General features: G+C 41.4%; 1 protein-coding gene across 1 annotated transcript in view; it reads left to right on the top strand.

Moving 5' to 3' along the window:
• The first annotated feature begins 17998 nt into the window (after positions 1 to 17998).
• The window catches only part of CFAP70 (cilia and flagella associated protein 70), a 110384-nt gene continuing 105076 nt past the window's right edge, over positions 17999 to 23306 (top strand). The window contains exons 1-2 of the mRNA XM_030940829.1: positions 17999 to 18091; positions 18984 to 19170. Coding sequence (XP_030796689.1) covers positions 18029 to 18091; positions 18984 to 19170 — 250 coding nt within the window. The 5' untranslated portion in view covers positions 17999 to 18028. The remainder of the gene's footprint in view (positions 18092 to 18983; positions 19171 to 23306) is intronic.

Here is a 23306-nt window from a genome sequence, read left to right on the forward strand (position 1 = left end):
CACCAAGGCTGGAGAGCAGTGGCACAATCAAAGCTCACTGCAGCCTCAAACTCCTGGCCTCAAAGTGAGCCTCCTACCTCAACCTCCGAAGTAGCTAGTTAGGACTACAGACAGAGGCCACTGCACCTGGCTGGCTTATTTTTAAATTCTCCTTTTTTTTTAAGAGACAGGGTCTTACTGTGTTGCCCAGGCTGCTCTTGAACTCCCAGCCTCAAGTGATCCTCTTGCCTTGACCTCCCAAAGTGCTGGAATTATAGGCATGAACTACCACACCCAGCCTTTAAGACAGGTTTTAAAATTTTTTTGTGTAATAGATCTGTTACCAGGTCTTTTTTTAGAGACAGTTTCTGTTTATTTTTGCCTTTGGGGATAGTTTCCTGTTTCTTTGTATGCCTTGTGATTTTTTGCATTGAAAATTATACATTTGGGTTTAATAATATGGTAACTCTGAAAATTGGATTCTCCCCTTTCCCCAGGGTTTGCTATTTTTTGTTACTGTATTTGTTTATTGTTTTGGGTTTTTTTTTTTTTTTTTTTTTTATTGTTGTATGCTGTCTCTGTGCCAAGGACCATACTGAGGTATAAACTTAAGGTCTTCTCAGGTCTTTTTGAGCCTGTACCTTTCCCTAGGTGTGGGTGGCCACTTTCTAATTTTCCCCATATATGTTATGTCTTTAATGTCTGTACCCCAAAGGGAGAAAAAGAGAAAAATGAAGGGTAGGGGTAAAGACAGACCTTTCAATCCCCTGAAAGTCACTTCACCTGAAGAGGGAGTGACTTGCAACAATTGGGGGAGGTGCAACAATGGCCCCTGCTTCTTTGTCTGTACCCCTGTGATCAGAAACAGTGTTCAGGAATCAGCACAGATATCTCATATTTGGAGGATAGGATCCTTTTTTGCCTACCCTGGCTCCCACAGGCTATGTGCAGGCTCATACAGGAACAAATGCACACTCGCCTCCCACAGGATGGGTAGCTGCTACTGTGTTAAGAGCAAAAATTGAAGTTAATAGTCCAAATTGCCATCCAGGTCTTCCTCTGGAAGTTGCAAACCTTCGATAGACTCCAGAATTCCAAAATGGTTACCTCAGACAACCTTGGTGTGGAGGAAGATTTCTGGTACTTCCTACTCTGTCTGCCATCTTCCCAGAGTCCTTTCCCAAGCAACATATTTTTAAGCTTTTAAAAATATGAGCTATAATTCATATATACAATTCACCCTTTTAAAGTGTACATTTCAGCTGTGCATAATCCCAGCACTTTGGGAGGCCAAAGCGGGAGGATTCCTTGAGCCCAGGAGTTTGAGACCAACCTGGGCAAGATGGCAAGACCCCGTTGCTACAAAGAATTAATTTAAAAAATTAGCTGTGTGTGGTGGTGCGTACCTGTGGTTCTAGCTGCTTGGGAGGCCAAGCCAGGAGGATGGATCATTTGAGCACAGGAGTTCGAGGTGACAGTGGGCTATGATTGTGCCATTGCACTCCAGCCTAGGTGACAAAGTGAGGCCCCCGTCTCTAAAAAATAATGTGTACAATTCAGTGGTTCTCAGCATATTCCCAAATTTGTGCAATCATCATCACAATCAAGTTTTGAACATTTTCCTCACCCCAAAAAAGAAACCCCTTACCCAATCAGTAGTCATTCCTCATTCCTCACCCTCCTACCCAGTCCCTGGCAACCACTAATCTACTTTCTGTCTCTATGGATTTGCCTATTCTGGACTTTCCTAATACTGGAATCTTACAATATGTAGCCCTTTGCGTCTGACTTCTTTCATTTAGCATACTGTTTCTAGGGTTCATCTGTGGTACAGCATGAATCAGTACTTCATTCTGTTTTGTGGCTGGTTATATTGCTTTTTTTTCCTTTTCTTCAGACAGAGTCTTGCTGTGTTGCCCAGGCTGGGGTGCAGTAGCATGATCTTGGCTCACTGAAACCTCTGCCTCCCGGGTTCAAGCAATTCCCCTGCCTCAGCCTCCTGAGTAGGTGGGATTACAGGTGCGTGTCACCATGCCCGGCTAATTTTTTGTATTTTTGGTAGAGATGGGGTTTCACCATGTTGGCCAGGCTGATCTCAAACTCCTGGTCTCAAGTGATCTGCCTGCCTTGACCTCCCGAAGTGCTGGGATTACAGGCATGAGCCACTACGCCTGGCCAGTTATATCACATTTTTAAAAATTCATTCATCAGTTGATGGGCATCTGGGTGTTTTTCAACTTTTGGCTATTATTAATAATGCTATTGTGAACATTCATGTTTAAGTTTTTGTGTGGACCTATGTTCCCAACTATCTTGGCTGTACATTTAGGGGTAGAATTGCTGAACCATCACCTGAGGTCAGGAGTTCAAGACCAGCCTGGCCAACATGGTGAAACCCTGTCTCTATTAAAAATATAAAAATTAGGCCGGGCACAGTGGCTCACATCTGTAATCCCAGCACTTTGGGAGGCCTAGGCAGGTGAATCACAAGGTCAGCAGTTCGAGACCAGCCTGGCCAACACAGTGAGACAATTCTGTCTCAAATGAAAAGAATTGCTGGATCATATGGTATATCTATATTTAACTTTTGTTTTTTTTTAAGAGACGGAGTCTTGCTCTGTCTCCCAAGCTGGAGTGTAGTGACGCCATTTTGGCTCACTGCAACCTCCATCTCCCAGGTTCAAGCAGTTCTCCTGCCTCAGCCTCCCAAGTAGCTGGGATTACAGGCACACGCCACCACACACCTGGCTAATTTGTGTGTGTGCGTTTTAGTAGAGATGGAGTTTCACCGTATTGCCCAGGCTGATCTCGAACTCCTGAGCTCAGGCAATCCACCCACCTTGGCCTCCCAAAGTGCTAGGATTACAGGCATGAGCCACCGCGCTCGGCCGGTGTTTAAACTTTTTGATGATCTGCCAAACTGTTTACTGAGGTGGCTGTACCATATTATAATCCTATCAGCAATAAAGTTTTGAAACTGGGGGTTAATCTGATTAGATCCACAAAAAGTCTGCCCTGCAATTTGGTCATTTGCCTTTTGTTTTTTTCTGTGTAGCTGAAGACCACACCATTTAACCTCTGCTGGCTTCCTATATAATCTATAAATAACATATGTCACCATGGTAACGGTCACTTAAGTTGCTTTTCAGGAACTTGGGGCAGCTCCTCTCCAGTTCAAACTGGTTGCGACCACTGACCCTTCAACCAGGCCTGAGCAAATGCCGAAGAGGTAACCTTTTGACATCACAGGCTAAACACTACATCTTCAGATGATGCTAATGTCACCATTTTCCGAACAGTCATCCTATGAAGTGCCATGAATCCTGACTACACTTGTGCAGATCACTGGATGATTCATTTTCCCCCACTGCCAATCACCTTTCCCCATGCCTTAGACCACCCTGCTTCTCTAACCCATAAACATCCTTTGCCTTATTTTCGGTAGGCAGATATGAGAGCTATTTACCTGCCCCCTTGCTGGGCTGCCTTGTGAATAAATCTTTTCTCTTTTGCTAAATATGTCATCACAGTGATTGGTTTACCCAGCATGGGCAGAACAAACCTGGTTGATAATTTCTTCTCGTCCTCGCCAACACGTATTATCATTGCCTATGTTTTTCACTATAGCCATGCTGGTGGATATGAAGTGGAATCTGATTGTGATTTTCATTTCATTTCCCTTGTGACTAATGAGCATATTTTTTGTGCTTATTGATTATTTGCGTATCTTCTTTAAAAAAAATCTATTCAAATACTTTGCCCATTTTTAATTTGGGTAATTTGTATTTCTGTTGAGTTGTAAAAGTTGTTTATATATTTTGGATAGTAGACTCTTACCAGATACACAAGTCACAAAATATTTTCTCCCATTCCATCGGTTGGCTTTTGTTTTCTTGATGGTGTCTTTTGATGTACAAAATTTTTAAATTATTTTTTCTTCAAGACTTAAAACATTTTAATTGATACAATTGTACATATTTATGGGGACAGCATAATGTTGTGATACATGTACACAATATGTAACAAATTAGGGTAATTAACATATCCATCATCTCAGTCATCTTTTTTTGTGATGAGAAGATTCAAAATCCTCTTTTCTAGCCATTTTGAAATATGCAGTATATTACCATGAACTATAATCACCAGAGCAATGAAATACTAGAACTTATTCTTCCTATCAACTGTAACTTTGTATCCATTGACTGGCCTCTCCCTGTCCTCCCTCTTCCCTCCCCTTCCCAACCTCTGGTAACCACTATTTATTCTCTAATTCTATTAGATCAACATTTTTTTTTTTTTGAGGTGGGAGTCTTGCTCTTTCGCCCGGACTGGAGTGCGGTGGCCAGATCTCAGCTCACTGCAAGCTCCGCCTCCCGGGTTTTACGCCATTCTCCTGCCTCAGCCTCCGGAGTAGCTGGGACTACAGGCGCCCGCCACCTCGCCCGGCTAGTTTTTTTTTTTTTTTTTTTTTTTTTTTTTTTTTGTATTTTTAGTAGAGACGGGGTTTCACCGTGTTAGCCAGGATGGTCTCGATCTCCTGACCTCGTGATCCGCCCGTCTCGGCCTCCCAAAGTGCTGGGATTACAGGCTTGAGCCACCGCGCCCGGCCTAGATCAACGTTTTAAGGCCAGGTGCAGTGGCTCACATCTGTAATCCATCCCAGCACTTTGGGAGGCTGACATGGGTGGATCACTTGGAGACAGGAGTTCGAAACCAGCCTGGCCAACATGGTGAAACCCCATCTCTACTAAAAATAGAAAAAATAGCCGGGTGTGGTGGCATGCGCCTGTAATCCCCCTACTTGGGAGGCTGAGGCATGAGAATTGCTTCAACCTGGAAGGTGAAGGTTTCAGTGAGCCGAGACCTTGCCACTGCACTCCAGCCTGGGTGACAGAGCGAGACTCAGCCTCCAAAAAAAAAAAAAAATTAGGATTCCACATATGAATGAGATCATGCAATATTTGTCTTTCTGTGCCTAGCTTATTTCACTTAATGATCTCTAGGGTCATTCAAGTTGTTCCAAATGACAGGATTTCATTCTTTTTTATGGCTGACTAGTATTCCATTGTGTAAATTTACCATATATTCATTAATCTGTTGATGGACACGTAGGTTGATTCCACATTTTGGCCATCGTGAATAGTGCTGCAATAAACATGGGCGTGCAGACATCTTTTTGACATACTGATATCATATCCTTTGGATATATGGGATTGTTAGTTCATATGGTAGTTCTGTTTTTAATTTTTTTAGGAACCCTCTACTATTTTCCACAGTGGCTGTACCAATTTACATTCTCACCAACAATGCACTGCATAATGAAGGTTCAGTCAACAACAGACTACATATATGACAGTAGTTCCATAACATTATAACACAGCTGAAAAATTCCTATCACTTAGTACTTACTAATGCTAGACTTTTTATCATTATTTTAGAGTATACTCCATCTACTTATTGAAAAGAAGTTAACTATAAAAAGTCTAAGGTAGGACCTTCAGGAGGTATTCCAGAAGAGGGCATTGTTCTAGGAGATGACAGCTCCATGTGTGTTAGGCCCCTGAAGACCTTCCAGTGGGATGAGATGTGCAGGTGGAAAACATGTTGATTATCCTGAGCCTGTGTAGACTTAGGCTAATGTGTGTATTTGTGTCTTTGTTTTTTTTTATTTTTGGAGGCAGGGTCTTGCTCTGTCACCCAGGTTGGAGTGCAGTGGTGGAATAATTGCTCACTGCAGCCTTGACTCCTGGCCTCAAGCGATCCTCCTGCCTCAGCGTCCCAAGTAGCTGGGACTACAGGCTTTTGCCATCACACCACACTAATTTTTAAGTTTTTTGAAGAGACGTGGTCTCACCATGTCACCCCAGACTGATAACTCCAGGACTCAAGCAGTCCTCTTACCTCGGCCTCCCAAAGTGCTGGGATTACAGTCCAGAGCCACCACACCTGACCTGTGTCTTAGTTTTTAACAAAGCTCAAAAAGTAAAAAATTAGGCCAGGCGTGGTGGCTCAAGCCTGTAATCCCAGCACTTTGGGAGGCCGAGATGGGCGGATCACGAGGTCAGGAGATTGAGACCATCCTGGCGAACACGGTGAAACCCCGTCTCTACTAAAAAAATACAAAAAAAAAAACTAGCCGGGCAAGGTGGCGGGTGCCTGTAATCCCAGCTACTCGGGAGGCTGAGGCAGGAGAATGGCGTAAACCTGGGAGGCGGAGCTTGCAGTGAGCTGAGATCTGGCCACTGCACTCCAGCCTGAGCGACAGAGCGAGACTCCGTCTCAAAAAAAAATAAAAATAAAAATTTATTTATTTATTTATTTATTTATTTATTTATTTATTTATTTATTTATTTATTGAGATAGAGTCTCGCTCTGTCGCCCAGGCTAGAGTGCAGCGGCATGATCTCTGCTCACTGCAAGCTCCGCCTCCCGGGTTCACGCCATACTTCTGCCTTAGCCTCCTGAGTAGCTGGGACTACAGGCGCCTGCCACCACACTCGGCTAATTTTTTCTATTTTTAGTAGAGACGGGGTTTCACCATATTAGCCAGATGGTCTCGATCTCCTGACCTTATAATCCACCTGCCTCGGCCTCCCAAAGTGCTGGGATTACAGGCATGAGCCACCTGTAAAAATATGGTATAAAAGATAAATAGTATACCTGTAGAAGGCCTGTAAAAAATAATTTTTAAAAAACTTATAAGGACGTACAGAAAATATTTTTGTATAGCTATAAGAGTCAAAAAGTTAAGAAGTTTAGGCTGAGTGCAGTGGCTCACGTGTGTAGTCTCAGCACTTAGGGAGGCCAAGGCAGGTGGATCACTTGAGCCTAAGAATTCAAGACTAGCCTGAGTAACATGGTGAAACCCCATCTTTACAAAAAAATACAAAAAGGCAGGAGGTTTGCTTGAGCCCAAGGAGATTGAGGCCACAGTGAGCCATGATCATGCCACTGCACTCCAGCCAGGGTGACAGAACGAGACTCTAACTCCAAGGAAAAAAAAAATGTTTAGGAAGCAAAAATGTTACAGTAAGCTAAAGTAAATGTATTATTTAAAAGTTTTAAAATAAATTTAGTGTAGCCTAATAATATAGTGTTTATTAAGTCTGCAGTAGTATACAGTAATGTCGTAGGCCTTCACAATTCACTCACTACTCATTCCTTCACTCACCCAGAGCAACTTCTAGGCCAGCAAGTGCCATTCATTATGAGTGCCTTCTACAGGCTTTTATACCATATTTTTACTGTACTTTTTTTATGTTTAGATACACAAGTACTTACCATTGTGTTAAAATTGCCTACAGTATTCGGTATAGTAACATGCCTTTCCTGTTTGTTGCCTAGAAGCAATAGGATATACTCCATATGACTTAGGTATGTGGTAGGCTATGCTATCTATGTTTGTGTAGATACACTATTTGCATCTCCCTCATGTTTAGTGATGTTGAACATTTTTTCATAAATCTGTTGACCATTTGTATACTTTCTTTCGAGAAATGTCTATTTAGATCTTTTGCCCATTTTAAAATCAGATTATTTGTGGGGGGTTTTGTTTTTTGCATTTTTTTTTTTTTTTTGGTGTTGAGTTTCTTATATATTCTGGATATTAACCCCTTGTCAGATGCATAGTTTGTAAATATTTTCTCCCATTCTATATACTGTCTCTTCAATCTATTGATTGTTTCCTTTGCTGTGCAGAAGCTTTTTTAGTTTGATGTAATCCCACTTGTCTATGTTTGTTGTTGTTGTTGCCTGTGTTTTGAGGGTTATCCAAAAATTCCTTGCTCAGACCAATGTCAAAAGTATTTTTTCCCTGTGTGTTTTTTTTTTTTTCTAATAGTTTAATAGTTTCAGGTCTTATGCTTAAATATTTATCCCCTTTGAGGCTATTTTTGTAAATGGTGAGAGATAGGGGTCTAGTTTTATTCTTCTGCATGTGGATAGTCAATTTTTGTGATACATCACACTAACAGAACAAAGGATAAAAGCCATATAATAATCTCAGTAGACGTGGAAAAAGCATTTGGTAATGTTCAACATCCCTTCATGACCAAACAAAACAAAACTCTCAACAAATTAGATGTGGAAGGAACATACCTCAGTACAATAAAGACCATGTATGACAGACCCACAGCTAACATACTTAATGAGGACATGTTGAAAGCTTTTTCTCCAAAATCTGGAACAAGACAAGGATAGCCACTTTCACTACTTCTAGTCACATAGTACTTGAAGTCCTAGCCAGAGTAATTAGGCAAAAGAAAGAAACAAGGGCATCTAAATCGGACAGAAAGAAGTCAAACTTCCTGTCTGCAGATGACATGAACTTATACACAGAAAACCCTAAAGATTCCACCAAAAAACTGCTGGAAGTAATAAATTCAGTAAAGTTGCAGGATACAAAAGCAGCATACAAAAATCAGTAGCATTTCTATATACCAATAGTGAACTGTCTAAAAAAGAAAAAAGCAATCCCATTCACAATTACTACAAAAAAAAGTATCCTATGTTCATGGATTAGAATAATTAACACTGCTAAAATGTTCATATTTCAAAAGTGCTCTACAGATTCAACACAGTCTCTATCAACATTGCAATGACATTCATCACAGAAATAGAAAACCCTCAAATTTATAGTTTTAGTTCTTATATTTAGGTCTTTGGTCCACTTTGAGTTATTTTTTGTATATGGTGTGAGGTAAGGGTCCAAATTCATTCTTTGAATGTGGACATTGTTTTTCCTTGTACCATTTGTTTAAAAGACTGTATTACTGCCCTCCCTCCCACATCCCATTAGATCATCTTGGCACTCTTGTTAAAAATCAATTGACCATAAATGTAAGAGTTTATTTCTGAACTCTCAATTCAATTGATTCTTTTTTTTTTTTTTTTTTTGAGACGGAGTCTCGCTCTGTCGCCCAGGCTGGAGTGCAGTGGCCGGATCTCAGCTCACGGCAAGCTCCGCCTCCTGGGTTTACGCCATTCTCCTGCCTCAGCCTCCTGAGTAGCTGGGACTACAGGCACCAGCCACCTCGCCCGGCTAGCTTTTTTTGTATTTTTTAGTAGAGACAGGGTTTCACCGTGTTAGCCAGGATGGTCTTGAACTCCTGACCTCGTGATCCGCCCGTCTTGGCCTCCCAAAGTGCTGGGATTACAGGCTTGAGCCACCGCGCCTGGCCTCAATTGATTCTTTTGATCTATATGGCTGTCTTTATGACTTTATTATTGTCTTCATTACTTGATTACTGCAACTTTGTAGAAAGTTTTGAAATTGGAAAGTGTGAGTCTTCCAACTGTTCTTCTGTTTCAAGATTGTTTTGGCTACTGTGGGACCTTTGCATTTCCATATGAATTTTAGGATCAGCTTGTTAATTTCTGGAAAAAAAAAAGTTGGGATTTTAATAGTGATTGCTCTCAATCTGTAGATCAATTTGAGGATGAGCAATACATTTGATTGTTTTATTGAGTGTCAGAAATATGTTGACTTTTGAAGTAACAAATTAGCTAATTAGAAACATGTCTTTTGGAGTAATGAGAAAGGAATTTGTTGAGCTAGTGCATCATTTAGTGGAGGCCTTTGAAACTCAGACCAAGGCATTTGAATTTTATTAGAAAGAGATTTTTATAGTTTTTTTCCCTGAAATTGGTTTGCATATGTAGATGATTTTATTATGATTCCAGTACTATTATATTTTCTATACCATTAAAGAGGGCTTTTTCCATACACAAGTGGATGTTTTAAATCAGTCAAAAAGTATTGAATGCCTTTCAAATAGAGTGGCCACTGCTAAGCACTGTAGGAGAATAAAAGAACTGTAACACACACACACACACACACACACACACACACACACACGGGAGGCTGAGGCGGGAGGGTCACATGGACCCGGGAGGCGGAGGTTGCAGTGAGCCGAGATCACGCCACTGAACTCCAGAGCAAGACTGTCTCAATTAAAAAAAAAAAAAAAAAAAAAAAAAGGCCAGGCATGGTGGCTCACGCCTGTAATCCCAGCACTTTGGGAGGCTGAGGTGGGTGGATCACCTGAGGTTAGGAGTTCAAGACCAGCCTGGCCAACATGGCCCTGTCTCTACTAAAAATACAAAAATTAGCTGGGCATGGTGATGGGTGCCTGTAATCCCAGCTACTCCACTGGCTGAGGCAAAAGAATCACTTGACCCCAGGAGGTGGAGGTTGCAGTGAACCCAGATTGCGCCACTGCACTCCAGGCTGGGCTACAGAGTGAGACTCCATCTTAAAAAAAAAAAAAAAAGAAAAAATTGTAACATACAGCTCTTGCTCTCAGGTACCTACAGTTGAATGGAGATTAATTATGTTTAAAGAAGTGACATCTGTTATTTATCCTTGCTTGCCTAAGACCTTGAAGCAAAGTACTAAGTAGATCAAGATCATGAGCGATTTCTGGAAGAACAGCTCCTTATTAAAGACTCGGCCTAACCCAGCTTATTATGTAGAAAAAGTGTGTCATTTGCAAGTGAGATAGCTGCCTCAGTGCAAATTCATCCAAAACCCTCACTTGGGAAAAAATCCAGAGAGAAATCCTTACTCGGTAGTGCCACAGTAGTTTTATTTTGAGAACCTTATTACCTGTAACACTGCAAGTTTCAAAAAATATTTTTTTTAATATTTATAATGTTTCTTTATTCACATAAACAAAAATTTTAAAATTTGACTCTGGTAACTCTATATCCTAAGCAAAGAACTTCCCAGGTAGAGTGGTTATGCATATGCATATATTTTAATAATTTGTTTTGAAATGATCTCAAATGTATAGAAAAGTTGCCCAAATTGTGTAAGGAAGTCCCATGTCCCCTGCACTCAGATTCCCAAATAGTTAACACTTTATTGCACTTGTTCCATTGCTCACTGTGTGTGTATGCGTGCATGTGTGCATGCATGTGCATATGTGTGTGTACATGTGTATGTATCCCTTGTTAGTCTTTTTCTGGACCTTTTGAGAGTCAAGAGAGCAAATTGTAGAGATAGTTTCTCATCACTCCTGAACACACTAGTGTTTATTTTCCCCTAAACAGGGACACTCTCCTACCTAACAACAAACTTCCTCATCAGGGAATCAATATTGGTACAACATACCATCCAGTTCAGACGAGATCGGGCATGTTCGCGGTGGTATGCGATTCACAGAGCTAATTCACATTTTGCCAACTGTCCTAACAATGTTTTCCTTTCTGGTCCAGAATGCTATACAGAGATACATATTGCATTTAGTTGTCATATAACCTCAGTCAAAGACAGTTCCCAGTCTTTCCTGTCCTTGGATGGTCTACAACCTGAGTTCCTTTGATGGTAGGAAAACCAAAAAGGATACTTTGTGGATTTTAGTGTGTTTCACCAGGAGGCTCACAATGTATACTCCTCCCAACACTGGTGATGTTAACCATGATCACCTGATCATGTTGGTTGCTTCCATTCACTGTTTTCCCCTCTGAAATCGAGTAATATTCCATGGGAGAAGTATTCCAAAATCGCCCCAGTATTCTATGCCTCACAGAACATCTACCCACCAGCCTTAGCGTCCACTGAACACTCCTGCCTGAGTCATCCTCCTCAGTAGTTGTCAAATGGTAGTTCTCTATTTCCATCCTTCTCGCTACACTTCTGGGTTGGCATCCTACTTTGAAGGAGTTTTCCTTTTTCTCTATATCAACACGGACTTGCATATTCAATGGATTGTAATCCGTTATGGTCGTTGTTTACTTCATGCTCAAATTGTCCCTCATTTGGCCCAAGGAAGTCCCTTCAAGCTGGCTCTTAATACTGCAACAATTTAAAGTATATATATTGTTAAAATTCATCCGTGTTGTGCAGTTCATTAACTTTGACTGCCTGTAATATGCCTCTTTGTGAATATGCCACAGTTTATTGGTCCACTCATCCACTATTCCGTCGAAGGGCACTTGGGTTGTTTCCAGGTTGTTGCTATTGTGTTTTGCTATTTTAGCTCTTTAATGTTAAATTTTGAATATTAAAAGTTTGCATTAACATCATAAACTTCAGGTCTGTTTATTGTACAAATATTGAGCACCTAGAAGCTGGGTCATTTTGCACTCTCATCAACAGTGCGTGACAGGCTCATTTTTAAAATATTGCATATTTCACGGAGAAATATTTAAATGATGTTTTCAAATCAGTTTAATAAACGTCTTTTTCTTTAAACTTCCTTATGCTTTTTCCCTACTATTATGGAGAAATATTGAAATAAAAGAGTCGAGAAAGCAAAATGTAAAGATGGAAACCTGTGCACTTAACCCAAACGCTTGCCAAGGTAAAGCATGCGCGGAAACAGCAGGGACTCGAAATAACAGGGCTGCAGCCGGCGCTAGGGCGCAGGCGCAGAAGCTCAGGGTCTCGCTCCCTGCTCTCGTCCCCAGAGGGTTATCGCGAGTCTTGGAATAAACTTGCTGCGATTGCCAAAAGTAAGTTCTCGCGAGAGGTAGTTGGTTGCTATAGTTGTCAAAAACATAACTGAGGCTGCTGCAGGTAAGACAGCAATCCCTCCTGAAGCAACCCTCTCTTCCCGGCCTCCCCACCCCGGTCCTGCGGCCACACCACAGCCGTCACCCCGATCTTCTGCTCCCTCAGCTAAGTCCAGGCTGAAAACCCCGTTATTTAGACCGAAAAGCCGCTGACGCGGCCAGGCGCGGACTCTGCCTCCAGCCCCAGCCCGGCGACCTCCACAGGAGCGCGGACATAGGCCCTTCTTTACCGCTTCTCGTCGTAGGTCTCATTCCGCGCGCGGACTGCGCTTGTCCCCAGACCAGACCCGGTCACATCGCCTCTTTCGTCCAACCTTTTTCTCACTGGACTCTCCCCTTGCAGCTTCTTCTGAGCAGATGACAAGAAATGCGTGCCTTGCCGGGGGCAACAAGAGTCCCCACCCTAGCTGCCCTGACCATAAACTTTAGTCCTATTTATTGCATTCATAGTTCAAACACGACGCAAACGCCTCTTGTATACAAGACATGGTGCCAGGCACTCGGGGCCCGTAAATATGCGTGAGACAGGTTACATGCCTTCAAAGGTGTAATTGAACTCTCAGGACAAACGTTGCATATTAATAATATCATTTGTGCAGTGCTTCATAGCTTAAACAGCTTTAATATCTTAGGGGATATTCACAATGTGAAACAGGTTGGAAGTTATCCATTTTACAGAAGGTGAAACTGAGGCTTAGAGAAGTTAGGCTTTTGCCCAGGCGCACATAGTTATTAAGTAGGAAAGGTCCTTTGAATACCCAGTCTTCATAAACAATACAGCTTGTGGTAATGCCACAAGAGACGTGTAAAGTGCTAAATGTATTCAGAGGAAAGGCAGGTTTTTCCGACTGGGAAGCTTCATGGACTAGGAAGCATTTGAGCTGGATTTTAAAGGATGAGTAGGATTTGCTGTAGAGATGGAGTGAGTAGAAAGGGAGAGAGAATTCCAGGGGGAAGGAAAAATGCAAAGGTTCAGAAGTGACTAAATGCAGGTGATCTTTGAAAAATACTAAGCAAGAGCATAAGCTCGAAGAGGGGAGTTGACTGGCACTGCAAGATCCTAGAAAGCCCTGAATGTAGTACTACATTTAACTACAGTTAAACTGTAGTGTTACAGTTTAACTTTATTTGGTAGGTGAGAGGGAACAAGACAATGGTATGATCAGATCTGTACTTTAATAAGGTAGTTATCTGCTTGTCTCATCTCATTTTCTCCCTATGTCTTCTTACACCACCACTGCAAGCTACTTGCTACTTGCTATGTGTGTTGTTTTGCCTCTGAACGTTTTAAAATCTGTTGCCTTTCTTGGAATATCCTTCCCTTTACTCTATTAAGACATAGTTCCAGGGTACTTTCTCCAAGATTTTCTTGGCATGCACAAATATTCTCAAATCCAGCTAGGTCCCAGCTTCATGCAGCACTTCCTTGCTGTATGATTGCTGGTAAGATAACAAACTTCTCTGAAGCTCAGTTTTTTTCACTCAAACAGAGATTTAAGAATCACTTAGAAGGGAAGCTACGTTTAAGATAATAAATGTGAAGCACACTTGGTACACTGGCTATAATCAGTTAATTTCCTTCTCACATTTTTTTTTTTTTTTTTTTTTTTTGAGACGGAGTCTCGCTCTGTCGCCCGGGCTGGAGTGCAGTGGCCGGATCTCAGCTCACTGCAAGCTCCTCTTCCCTGGTTTACGCCATTCTCCTGCCTCAGCCTCCCGAGTAGCTGGGACTACAGGCGCCCACCACCTCGCCCGGCTAGTTTTTTTTGTATTTTTTTAGTAGAGACGGGGTTTCACCATGTTAGCCAGGATGGTCTCGATCTCCTGACCTCGTGATCCGCCCGTCTCGGCCTCCCAAAGTGCTGGGATTACAGGCTTGAGCCACCGCGCCCGGCCAACTTCTCACATTCTTTATATTTGTAAAATAAAAAATAAATTTCCACCCCCCTTTTCCTCCCTTCTTTCCTCTGTCAGAGCACTTCTTCCCTCCCTTTCCTTCTTTCACTCCTCCCTTCTTTTCCTCTGTCAGAGCACCTGTCTCACAGATTATGACTCCTGGTCTAGTTACACATCTCTCGTCCTCACTAGATTTTAGATTTCTTGAGGTTAGAGAGTTCACATCTTATCTCTTGTATCCTCAGCACCCACCACAGTGCCAAGCTTAACAAAGTTTTTTCAATGAGCAATTCTGACAGAAGCAGGATGAGTTAGAGTGAGAAACTGGAGTCAGAGACACCAGTTAGGAGGCTTTTGTTACAGTCTAGCAGAAGGGTAATGAAGGCCTAATGCCATATTATTGAAAAGGAAAGAAGACTGATACAAAAGGGCATTTTAAATGTACATTTGACAAAGAAGTTGTCAGTGCCACTAAAGCCCTGAAGCAGCCCAGAAATATGTTGTTGAACAAATGATCTGAGACTTCTAGGTGTCTGGAAAAATGCTGGAGTAGCTGAGAAGAGGCAGGATAATTATGAAGTCTGAAGGCTGTAAGATGTCATTTTCTCTTTTGTATCACCAAATACACTTAGCATAGTATGTCCTCAGTAAACGTTTGAATTGAGTTAGAAAATAAGGCCTTTTCAACAGGCACAGTGGCTCATGCCTTTTAATCTCAGCACTTTGGGAGGCTGAGGTGGGCGGATTGCTTGAGCCTAGCCTTCGAGACCAGCCTAGACAGCATGGTGAAACCCTGTCTCTATGAAAAATACAAAAATTAGCTGGGCATGGTGGCGCATGCCTATAGTCCCAGCCACTCAGGAGGCTGAGGTGGGACGATCACTTGAGCCTAGGAGGTTGAAGCTGCAGTGAGCTGTGATCACACCACTGCACTCCAGCCTGGGTGACAGAGTGAGAGCCTGAAAAACAAAAACACACAATAAAAAAAAAAGGAAGGAAGGAGCGAGAAAAGACCTTTTCTAAAAAACAAATATCCAATTTATTTTTGAAATTGTTTGTGCCCTTAGTATTGTAAAATTGACAGTATATCTGACTAAATAAGATATATATATTAAGACCTTTTCCAATGGACTACCATTTTATGTGGTTGCTTCTTTCCTGCTCTCAAAATATATTTTTGTAAAACTGAGAAGTTAAATAATGTTTGAAGGGAGCTTTGCAGATTAAAAAAAAAAGGTTACCAGAGAACACTGTGAAGGGTGTATGGCAGCAGTCCCCAACCTTTTTGGCACCAGGGACCAGTTTTGTGGAAGACAATTTTTCCACAGACTGGAGGCAGCGGGGATGATTTGGGGATGATTCAAGCACATTACATTTATTGTGCACTTTATTTCTATTATTATTACATGGTAATGTATAATAATAAATAAATAAATAAATAAATATATATATATATATATATATATATTTTTTGAGATGGAGTCTTGCTCTGTTGCCCAGGCTGCAGTGCAGTGGCACAATCTCAGCTCACTGCAAGCTCCACCGCCCAGGTTCACACCATTCTCCTGCCTCAACCTTCAGAATAGCTGGGACTACAGGCGCCCACTACCATGCCCGGCTAATTTTTTTGTATTTTTAGTAGAGATGGGGTTTCACCATGTTAGCCAGGCTGGTCTCATTTTCCTGACCTCATGATCCGCCCGCCTTGGCCTCCCAAAGTGCTGGGATTACAGGCGTGAGCCACCGCGCCCGACCTATATATATTTTTTGAGACGGAGTCACTCTGTTGCCCAGGCTGGAGTGCAGTGGTGTGATCTCAGCTCGCTGCAACCTCTGCCTCCCAGGTTCAAGTGATTCTCCTGCCTCAGCCTCCCAAGTAGCTGGAACTACAGGCGCATGCCACCACACCCGGCTAATTTTTGTATTTTTTAGTAGAGATGGGGTTTCACCATATTGGACAGGCTGATCTCAAACTCCTGATTCGTGATCCGCCCTCCTCGCCTCCCAAAGTGCTGGGATTATAGGCGTGAGCCACCACGCCCAGCCTATATCATGAAATATTATACAACTCACCATAATGTAGAATCAGTGGGAGCCCTGAGCTTGTTTTCCTGCAGCTAGACAGTCCTATCTCTGGGTGATGGGAGACAGTGACAAATCAGGCATTTGATTCTTTTTTTTTTTTCATTTTTTTATTATACTTTAAGTTCTAGGGTACATGTGCATAACGTGCAGGTTTGTTACATATGTATATTTGTGCCATGTTGGTGTGCTGCACCCATCAACTCGTCAGCACCCATCAATTCATCATTTATATCATGTATAACTCCCCAATGCAATCCCTCCCCCCTCCCCCCTCCCCATGATAGGCCCCAGTGTGTGATGTTCCCCTTCCCGAGTCCAGGTGATCTCATTGTTCAGTTCCCACCTATGAGTGAGAACATGCGGTGTTTGGTTTTCTGTTCTTGTGATAGTTTGCTAAGAACGATGGTTTCCAGCTGCATCCATGTCCCTACAAAGGACGCAAACTCATCCTTTTTTATGGCTGCATAGTATTCCATGGTGTATATGTGCCACATTTTCTTAATCCAGTCTGTCACAGATGGACATTTGGGTTGATTCCAAGTCTTTGCTATTGTGAATAGTGCCGCAGTAAACATACGTGTGCATGTGTCTTTGTAGTAGAATAATTTATAATCCTTTGGGTATATACCCAGTAGTGGGATGGCTGGGTCATATGGTACATCTAGTTCTAGATCCTTGAGGAATTGCCATACTGTTTTCCATAATGGTTGAACTAGTTTACAATCCCACCAACAGTGTAAAAGTGTTCCTATTTCTCCACATCCTCTCCAACAACTGTTGTTTCCTGATTTTTTAATGATTGTCATTCTAGCTGGTGTGAGATGGTATCTCATTGTTGTTTTGATTTGCATTTCTCTGATGGCGAGTGATGATGAGCATTTTTTCATGTGTCTGTTGGCTGTATGAATGTCTTCTTTTGAGAAACGTCTGTTCATATCCTTTCCCCACTTTTTGATGGGGTTGTTTTTTTCTTGTATATTTGTTTGAGTTCTTTGGATCCTTTGCATGCACTCAGTTATAATAGGGTTCACATTCCTGTGAGAATCTAATGCCGCCACCGATCTGACGGGAGACAGAGCTCAGGTGGTAATGCAGGTGATGTGGAATGGCTGTAAATAGAAACGAAGCTTTGCTTGCTCGCCTGCTGCTTACCTCCTGCTGTGCGGCCCGGTTCCTAACAGGCCACGGGCTGGTACTGGTTCATGACTCGGGCTGGGGACCCCTGATGTAGGGTATGGGAGGTCAAGGTGTTCCTACTTTGCCTTGTGATAACTTTGTGCTTAATGGGTTAGTTACCTGTATAAACATCTTTTAGCACTAACCAGTGAAATCATCCTTGTGACCAGCTCCCTAAAGCACTGCCTATCTAGCAGCAAAGGTTGGATGTGGGGAATAAAACAGTGCTGGACTATGGTATTTCCTTAGGTTTTCCCTGGTATTGGTTATGATGGAATATGAGTACTTGTGCAGCTCTGGTACATGAGGGGACAGGTTGATTCATTCTGTTTACAGAGACCAAAGAAAACCAGAGGGACTTTTTCCAGTTGGTGATATGGAGCAAGTGCCATCAACAGGCAGACTCGTGCAGATCACCGTGACAGAGGGATATGATTTGGTAAAGTTACTTTTGGAAATTTACAAAATCCTTAGTTTGGGAGTACCTGCAGGAGTAATGGAATTTTGCTTCATTCTCTACCTCCAAACCTCCTGGCTTTATATAGCAGTGGCATTCCGCCTCAGTGTTCCTTATTGTTAGTCTGTGATCTCCAAGTCACATTACTGTGTGTCTCAAATACCCGGCAATTTGAATACTAAATTTAATAGGATGAAAGAAATAGTGGTTTTCGTTTCCCTAGACAGCAGTTCACATAAATTTTTTTTCCTTTTCTCCTGAGAAGGATCTGAATTCTTCCAGAATTTCCCTTGTGATTAATTCTATTTGATTAATTAAAACAACAACAACAACAACAATGTGATGTACTAAAAATTAGGAGTATAATGAAATGGGAAAATATTCAGTATATTAAGTTTAAAAAGATCATTCCAAAGAGAATGTAATTAATGAGCTCCACGTTGTTTTAAAATGCATATATAAAAATGTATCTATGTGTGTGTGTATGGGTATACACGTGCACATCCATATATTCACAGCAAAACACTAGAAAATATATTCTAAAATGTTAATAATGCTTACATGTTACAGTAAGATTGCAAGTAATTAATTTTCTTTCTTTTAAAAATGTTCCTCAGTATACTTCTATTATCAGGTGAAACACAATAAATGTTGTTTTCAAAACTCCAACATAACAGCACTTAAATGGAATGTTGGATTTAAGTAAAACTAGATTTGTTTAATTATTTTTCTACCTATTCCTTCTGTATTTGTGATGTTGCTTGTTAGGAAAAAATGAAAAATGCTATTTAGCCCAAATCAAAATGGGTTGCCAGATGTGTAGGAAAATTCTGTATTTAAATATAATTGTAAAGTGGTGTGTTTCTGCCAACAGAAAGGTTTTAAAGGAGATACTCCAGTTACCTTTATTCGGGCAGAATTCAATCAAGTGGTTCTGGGAGACTCTGCAAAAATTACTGTTTCTCCAGAAGGAAGTGCAAAATACAACTTCACTAGCAGTTTTGAGTTTAATCCTGAAGGAGGAATCACTTTAGATGACCTCGCTCACAAACCTGTGTTCTGTAAGTCCTTGTGGTTCTAAAAATCAATGTCCCGATTGCCTTCTTCCCTATCATGTTGGATGGGAAAAGCAGAACCAAAACATTCTTTTAAACATGTAACTAAAATCATGAGAAAGAAAGGGCACTTCCTTTGTTCCCAAAAGCAAGGCAGAAACTGAAACCTGGAAATCTTGAACAGCTGCCATTGGTGTGTAGTGGAAGTGTGCAGGGAGAAGGCAGACTCCAAAACCTAGGGGCTTGGTTTTTAATGCTCTCAGAAGGACAGAAAACCTTTGGCTGCTGTTGATGGGGGAATAGAGACTGAGATCACCTCCCCATCACAAGTTAAGATCTCAAAAAGTATGGACCAGGAAAATAAAATCTGCTTAAGCATCTCTGTCTAGATCCTGGGTAGAGAAAAAAGTCTTCCCTAGGAATAATCATAGGCTTGTACTAACCATTAAAGAATATATATATTTTTAAAACACAAGAGGAGCATTTTTATGATAGCAGTTGGCCACATTCTAAGCGATAGAGCAAGTCCTACCATAGATCAAAGGATCAATAGCATACAGACACCTTTTCTGCCAAAATGTAACAGTCAACAAAATTAGAAATCAATAACAAAAAGATAGCCAAAATACTATTTGGAAATTTAAAAACATACTTATGAATAATTTATGGGACAAATAAAAAGTCATAATAAAAATTGCAAAGCATTTGGAAGAGATCAACAGTAAAACACCAAATATCAGAATTTGTGGGATATAGTTAAAGTTGTGCTTAGAGGTACATTTATAATCTTAAGCACATTAATTAGAAATAAAAAGGATTAAAAGCAAAACTTTTGAGAAGATGGAATAGATGTACTTTTCTCTATTCCTCCCACTGAATACAACTACAAACCCTGGACATTATATATAAAAATAAGAGACTCTGAAAGGTGGGGAGAAGGAAACTTGGGACCTGGGGAATGACACAGTGGTGAGTTCCTTGGGTTTTCTTTTTGCCTTATGTATCCCATACTTCTTGCTGAAGAAGGTGGCAACCTGGAGACACCAATGGGCACAGACCAAAAAAAGAAAAAAGCAAGCAAGCCTGATAAAAGTCTGCTCTGTTTAGCCAAAAGACTATGAAAGGGGCAGCCTAATAAGACAGAAAAGTTTTAGACAGTAATTCCTGTACTCCAGCTAAACACCATAGGAAAAAAACTGTAGCCCCCATCCTCAATCAAGCTGAGTGGAGAGCTTAGACTTCCACTCTCACAAAGCTCACAAATGAGATTCTCCATTACCCTAGTGATGTCAGAGAAGACCAAGTAGGGAACCAGGACTTTTATCCCCTCTGGTAATGAGTCCCCTTCCCACCCCTCATAATGTTAGTGGAGACCACAGAAATCTTGCACTTCTATCCCAAACTGTCGGTAACAAGGTGCCCTTTCGCTTCCCACTGGAGTGGTATCAGAGGAGGCCTAGTTTAGAGCCAGAGCTTTCACCATCACCCAGGTGTAATGAGTCCACACCCACTGTGGTATCAGTGGAAACCAAGTAAGGAATCAGGACTCCAATTCCCCTGCTCAGCAGTAATGAGGAACTGCCCCCATCAGGTGTCAGCGGAGGCTGAGTAGGGAACCCCAACTTGGCAGTAATGACGCAGCATCTCCTTCCTTCTTCTGTTGGGGTGGTGTTGGAAAACGCCAGCTGAAAACAGAAGGTGTAAGTGAGATCCAGAGATTCATAACAATAGGAAAAGTCCAGGTTTCACCTGAAAGCCATAAGTCTTTCCAAGAACTGGAAGATCTCAAATTGAATTAAAAAAATGTAATGGGCCAGGCACAGTGACTCAAATCTGTAATTCCAGCACTTTGGGAGGGTGAGGTGGGTGGATCACAAGGTCAGGAGTTCAAGACCAGCCTGGTCAACATGGTGAAACCCCATCTCTACTCAAAATACAAAAATTAGCCGGGGATGGTGGAGCGTGCCTGTAGTCCCAGCTACTCAGGAGGGTGAGGCAGGAGAATCACTTAACCTGAGAGGTGGAGGTTGCAGTGAGCCGAGATCACACCACTGCACTCCAGCCTGAGTGACAGAGTGAGACTCTGTCTCAAACAAACAAACAAAAAACAGTGGCTGGGTGCAGTGGCTCATGCCTGTAATCCCAACGCTTTGGGGCTGGGCGTGGTGGCTCACACACACCTGTAATCCCAGCAGTTTGGAAGGCCAAGACAGGCGGATCACAAGGTCAGGAGATTGAGACCATCCTGGCTAACACGGTGAAACCCCATCTCAACTAAAAATACAAAAAATTAGCTGGGTGTAGTCCCAGATACTTGGGAGGCTGAGGCAGGAGAATGGCGTGAACCCAGGAGGTGGAGCTTGCAGTGAGCTGAGACTGCGCCACTATACTCCAGCCTGGGCGACACAGCAAGACTCCATCTCAAAAAGAAAAAAAAAAAATGTATATATATATACACACACAAAAAAATTAGCTGGGTGTGGTGGTGAGCACTTGTAGCCCTAGCTACTCCAAAGGCTGAGGTGGGAGGATCACTTGAGCCCTCGAGGCAGGGGTTGCAGTGAGCTGAGATCTGAGATCGCAGCACTGGATTCCAGCCCAGGTGACAAAATGAGGCCTAGTCTTGAAAAACAAACAAACTACCAAAATAAATACCAGCTGGATAAAATGTGGGTAAAAAATTAAATCGTGTAACTGCCATAAGAAATAATGGAATTAAAATAATCAGAGAGATAAAGCCTTTATATGTATTTCACAACTGTAGAAACCACAGACAAAGAATATATATATATATTCATTAGCAACTGTAAAAGACAAGCTACAAACTGGATTACAATTTGCAATTCATTTCTAGACAGAAGGCAAATTTACTTTTAAAGAGCTCTTGCATATTAATAAGAGCAAGAATCTAATGGAAAAGTATATAAAACATATGAAAGGAATATGAAAAGTTCATGGAAAAGAAACTATAACTGGTCCTTAAATATATGGAAAAAATTTCAACCTGATTCTAATACAAAAAATAAAATTATGCTTAGATGCTATTTTCATCTGTCAGGTTACAAAGGTCACAGAGTTTGATAACATACCACATAGGTAAATATGTTATCAAACTATTATCCTTGCTGAAAACGCTGAAGCTGAACCCAAGTAGGAAACACAGGAAATGAGAAACAAATTAAACGCTATGAGGAATAAAACAAGAGACAAATCTAGAACATGTAACATTCTGTATAACTATTGGCCTGGTGTCTTCAACAAAAGAGAGAAATGTTTGAGAGAAGAAGTATGTGGAAAAGGGGGACTGGTCTAAATGAAAAGAAACATGACAACCAAATGCAACACGTGGTCTTTGAGTGGATTCTGGTTTGAACAGACCAGCTACAAAATAAATTTGGGGATAATTGGGAAATGTTAAATATCAACTGGACACTAGATGAATTAAGGAATTATTTAATGCTATTATCACACACTTGCCAAATGTGGTAAAGTGATTGTGGTTTTCTAGGAAAATGTCTTACTTGGGATTTGTGTATTTTGGTATTTAGGAGTAAAATGTCATGATATCTGTAATTTATTTGAAAAGTACTTCAGCAAACAAAGCAAATATGATAAAAGTATTTGAGCAAACAAAGCTACATATGATGAAGCAAAAAAATTGTTAAATTTAGATTATGGTTATATGGATAGTTGTTACACTATTCTACTTTGTGTATTTGAAATTTTGAAATTGTTATAATAAGTGTTAAGCACACAGAGTAATGCTGCAGTGAAAAACTTTGTACATACTCTGCATGCTACAGGATTACTCCAAAATGTGTCAAGCCTTATGGTAGGCAATATAGGGGATCTAGAGCAATGTTTTCCTTCTTCTTTTTTCTTTTTTTTTTTTTTTGAGACAAGTCTTGCTCTGTTGCTCAGGCTGGAGTGCAGTGGTCCAGTCTCTGCTCACTGCAAGCTCTGCCTCTCAGATTCATGCCATTCTCCTACCTCAGCCTTCTGAGTAGCTGGGACTACAGGCGCCCGCCACCATGCCTGGCTAATTTTGTTTTTGTATTTTTAGTAGAGACGGGTTTCACCATGTTAGCCAGGATGGTCTCAATCTCCTGACCTCGTGGTCCGCCTGCCTTGGCCTCCCAAAG

This window comes from Rhinopithecus roxellana, chromosome 11, assembly GCF_007565055.1.
Source record: "Rhinopithecus roxellana isolate Shanxi Qingling chromosome 11, ASM756505v1, whole genome shotgun sequence".
NCBI classification, from domain to species: Eukaryota; Metazoa; Chordata; class Mammalia; order Primates; family Cercopithecidae; genus Rhinopithecus; species Rhinopithecus roxellana.